Raw genomic sequence first — 1,103 nt, forward strand, 5'->3', positions numbered from 1 at the left:
TTCATCTGCAAGTATGCCATTGAGTTTCTTCTCATTCATGGTGACTAACCAGTCCAGTCCAATGTGCTGGTACTCACGCAACGTACCATGAAGCAGGAATGGGATTGGTGTTTTGACCTTGTGTTAAAAAGAAACCACACAAGTGCAGTTAAGGATAAACAGAAACTAAGTGTTCTTCAGCCAGTTTTTCTGAAGGTTTGTGTTGCTACCTTTGTTGTTGCCAGTGTATATCCCTTAGGTTGAAGGCTCTCGGCAGTAGCAGCAATGTGGCTAATTTCTTTCTTAGGTCGGGGAGATGTTGGTACAGCAGGACTATGGTCTCCCTCTCTCAGCAGAACTTCCATTCCCTCTCCTCCATCATTGTCATCCTCATCATCACTCTCCTGCACATCCTCATCCTCCTTTTTTTCGTCACTGTCTACAGCCACTTGGGAATCTGAATATTGAGTAAATCACAGTAAGAAAGGTTGATAATGTGTGGTATTTGGTCACTTCATACAACAGCTCATACGTTTCCAGTGGCTCTATCATCATAAACTTCAGCTCACCTGAAGAGGAGCCACTATCATCAGCACTGTCCTCTCCCTCCGTCTCTTCCTCCGCCTCCTCCTCAGTTCCCTCTGATTCTTCTGAGGAGTCTGGTGACGCTGAGGCTGATGGCTCCTCAAAATCAGAGGCATATGCTCCTCTGTACTTTTCTAACAGATCTTCCATGCTCATTTCCCCTGTGAAACAAAGGAACCTCAAGTGACAATATGACCTCAGGAAATGACTGCTTAAATTAAACACTCTTCATTATACAGTTCAAATGTTTGTCTTGTTTTTTTTCTTCAAGAAATTAACACTTATGTTCAATTGATAAATGACAGTAAAGACATTTATAATGATTCAAAAGATTCTAAAAAATTGTATTCAACAATAATAAATCTTACAGACCCCAAACCTCTGAACAGTAATTGTTGATTTATTTAAAAAAAGCAAAAAAACAACAACAAAAAAACACTGCTATGCCTGAAAAGAATTTGAGTATTTCATTTACCCTCTCTAGCAAGGTCATCAAGTTCCTCTGCATGGTCTCCATCTCCTTCAATAACTTCCTGGGC

General features: G+C 40.6%; 1 protein-coding gene across 1 annotated transcript; it reads right to left on the minus strand.

The window, feature by feature from the left end:
- Positions 1-17: 17 nt before the first annotated feature.
- LOC107735979 (helicase SRCAP-like) lies at positions 18-1,097 on the minus strand (the record flags this gene model as incomplete). The annotated part of the gene is made up of 4 exons (XM_016547508.1): positions 1,040-1,097; positions 549-725; positions 210-436; positions 18-117 (listed from the first exon to the last, which is right to left on the minus strand). Coding segments are annotated over exons 2-4 (499 nt in total), but the record flags the coding sequence as incomplete, so codon positions are not given.
- Between the last annotated feature and the right edge of the window lie 6 nt (positions 1,098-1,103).

This window comes from Sinocyclocheilus rhinocerous, unplaced genomic scaffold, assembly GCF_001515625.1.
Source record: "Sinocyclocheilus rhinocerous isolate Xijiao unplaced genomic scaffold, SAMN03320098_v1.1 C36412296, whole genome shotgun sequence".
Classification (NCBI taxonomy): domain Eukaryota; kingdom Metazoa; phylum Chordata; class Actinopteri; order Cypriniformes; family Cyprinidae; genus Sinocyclocheilus; species Sinocyclocheilus rhinocerous.